At 34.7% G+C, this 2,560-nt stretch overlaps 1 protein-coding gene across 3 annotated transcripts in view; it reads right to left on the bottom strand.

Annotated features, from left to right (window-relative positions):
• Positions 1 to 908: 908 nt before the first annotated feature.
• The window catches only part of LOC128219886 (uncharacterized), a 32,683-nt gene continuing 31,031 nt past the window's right edge, over positions 909 to 2,560 (bottom strand). For all 3 annotated transcript variants that reach the window (XM_052928028.1, XM_052928029.1, XM_052928030.1), the window contains one exon: positions 909 to 1,515. In XM_052928028.1, coding sequence (XP_052783988.1) covers positions 1,205 to 1,515 — 311 coding nt within the window. In that variant the 3' untranslated portion in view covers positions 909 to 1,204. The remainder of the gene's footprint in view (positions 1,516 to 2,560) is intronic.

Raw genomic sequence — 2,560 nt, 5'->3', positions numbered from 1 at the left:
ATAAGTAGACACTTTGTTAAATAATTGAGAACGTTTAAATTGTTTATACATTTATTGAAACCAAATTATATAATATATATGTACACAATATACAATACAGAAATAAAACAAAACTGAAGTGATGTTAATTCAATGTTATGTTAATTCATCGCAATGTTAATTCAAAGTAATGAAAATTAAATGTTATACTAATTTATCGTAATGATAATTCATCGTAATGTTAATTCATCATCTCATGTTGTAACTGTAATAAATGAAAAAATATTCTAATAAATCCTTCACCCATTGAAGGGCGAAAACTGTTCTCAACATTATATATAATATCAATCATTTATTGATGATATTTTGGTAAGAATCTGCAACTACTATATATTATTTATACATACAGAAGTACAACATATTTGCTTATAGCGCTAAAACCCCCATCTGCAACGCCCCAAGGTCCATCTCTAGTGCCCCAAAATACTCCGCAGCACCCCAAATCTCTTTGATGTGAGTTTGGTTTGTGGTCACCAAGCTGGACAAGTGGGTTTTCTCTGGGTTTTCCGGTCCCCCCCCCACCCACACAAAATAATACCACACTCTCGCGTAAAATCGTGCCAACAAGAGTGATTAATATACTGTTGTAATAACTTGTTTCACAATCCTTGTAAAATCTTTTTGAGGTGCTAAAAGTGATCAAGATGTGTCACCAAAGAGTCTGCGGGCTCGATCCGTACCAGGGGAACACAATCATGGCCTCTCAAAAAGGATTTCCGGGGCCGTAGTAAAAGCAGTTCTTATATCCTTAGATATGCCTCGGTTATGACATTCAGTCTATAAGCCAAATACAATTCTCAAATTCTACTCTTGAAATATGTTTAATGGTGTTTTTTTCGAATAAGGCCCCAGAACTAGAATTGACCCGATCGTGAATCTAAAAGTTATCAGCATAGCTTTCTCAACAATCGAGCTAAAAAAAAAGCAATAAGCGATCAACTATATCCCTTTGCCATACAGTCGAATCCCGTTGGCTCGAATTCCTCGTTGGCTCGAACTGGATGTAAAGGACCGATTTCTTTATACTAAAGGTAGTATCTCGCTTGGCTAGAAATTCTCGAGGCTCAATGTATTTTCTCTGGTCCCTGGGAGTTCGAGCCAACAGGGTTCGCCTGTAATAGCTCACTGGCATAACTGGTTACTAATGGAGTGGTATGTACATTCCTTAACCATCAATTTCTATGCTGTTTTGACTGGCAAATGACTGTAGCAGGCACTGGTTGTTTTCAGTGGGTTGTTCTTGACTCCCGTAGGGAGACGCATAGCCGCTATCATTGCATCCCTTTGGGGTTACTTCTGTTACTTCCATATCAGATGATTCGGATGTAGCATCATTGCCTTCTGCTCTTGAACAATCATTTGAACAATCTACACAATCGTACCCATCTACTGGATGAGATCCAAATTTTGCACCGAGATCATCTCGGTTTTTCGTTATGAAAAACTTGCCGCTTGTACCACACGCCAAGTAAATGTCTGGAATTAAAAAGGAAAGCATTTTATTTATATAAGGCCTAAAAAGGGCTACCTGACCCTACCTACGAAATAGGCGCCGACCCTACCGTTTTTATAGTCAGTTGGTAAATAAGTGGGTGGTTTATTATTAAGATTAAAACCCTAACGGGGTTTCACAGAAGATAAATTTAACACCATTCTCCAATGATGACCATTACGTTCTTATATAAACCCTTATTCAAAAATGCCTACCTGTTTTGAAAAGGATGTAACCCTAACCAAACTTTTTTTTTTTGGGGGGGGGGGGCAAGGTCAAATTTAGATATCCATTCGGGTTGTTTCAGAATCATTCTATATATTGAGTATTTGTACTTGTGCATTTATTTTTATATCTCAATTAAAGATGCACTCTTACTCCCAAATAAGATTTACCACATTCAATAATATTGTTTTAATTTTGCAAAAAGGATGCTTGACAGCAATTATTTTTAAGAAGGATACCGAGTTCAATTTGAAAGAAATAAGCATAAACACGGTATTTCTACCTTATAAGACTATAGTACAGCAGGTCACAGTAAATCAGTAAAGCATTCACCATTAATTTAATACTTTTGCGCTTTCTGCTATTAAATACACGGTTATAATCTTGTTATCAGTAATTAATATTTCTCATAAATGCATTATTTAGTAAGTAGTTAAAGGTTTATCAGAGAAAATTTATGTTTGTTACACATGTTTATGTATGATATTGAATAAAAGTGTCATTTTAACTAATTAATATATGTGAACAAAATATGAAAACAGCCTGTATGAAGAGGGTCTATGTGTCATTCGTTTGTTCATTTGCTAAGCCTTGTAATGAATTTTGGGCTTAAAAGCTGCACTCTCACAGATAGACATTTTAATTATTTTTGGTCTCAGAATAAGCTAATTTTGGCATCAATGTTCATTTATATAAGAAATCTCAAAATTAAACAGATGTCAATTGTTAGACAAACTTCAAAGAAATATTTTTTCTTAAAATGTAAGTAACGCTTTTAGGCATAAAACATTAATTTTCGAACAT

The sequence above is a fragment of the Mya arenaria genome, chromosome 15, assembly GCF_026914265.1.
Source record: "Mya arenaria isolate MELC-2E11 chromosome 15, ASM2691426v1".
In the NCBI taxonomy this organism is placed as follows: Eukaryota; Metazoa; Mollusca; class Bivalvia; order Myida; family Myidae; genus Mya; species Mya arenaria.
Note: the sequence above shows the minus strand (reverse complement) of the source record. Positions and strands in the feature narration are given on the sequence as shown.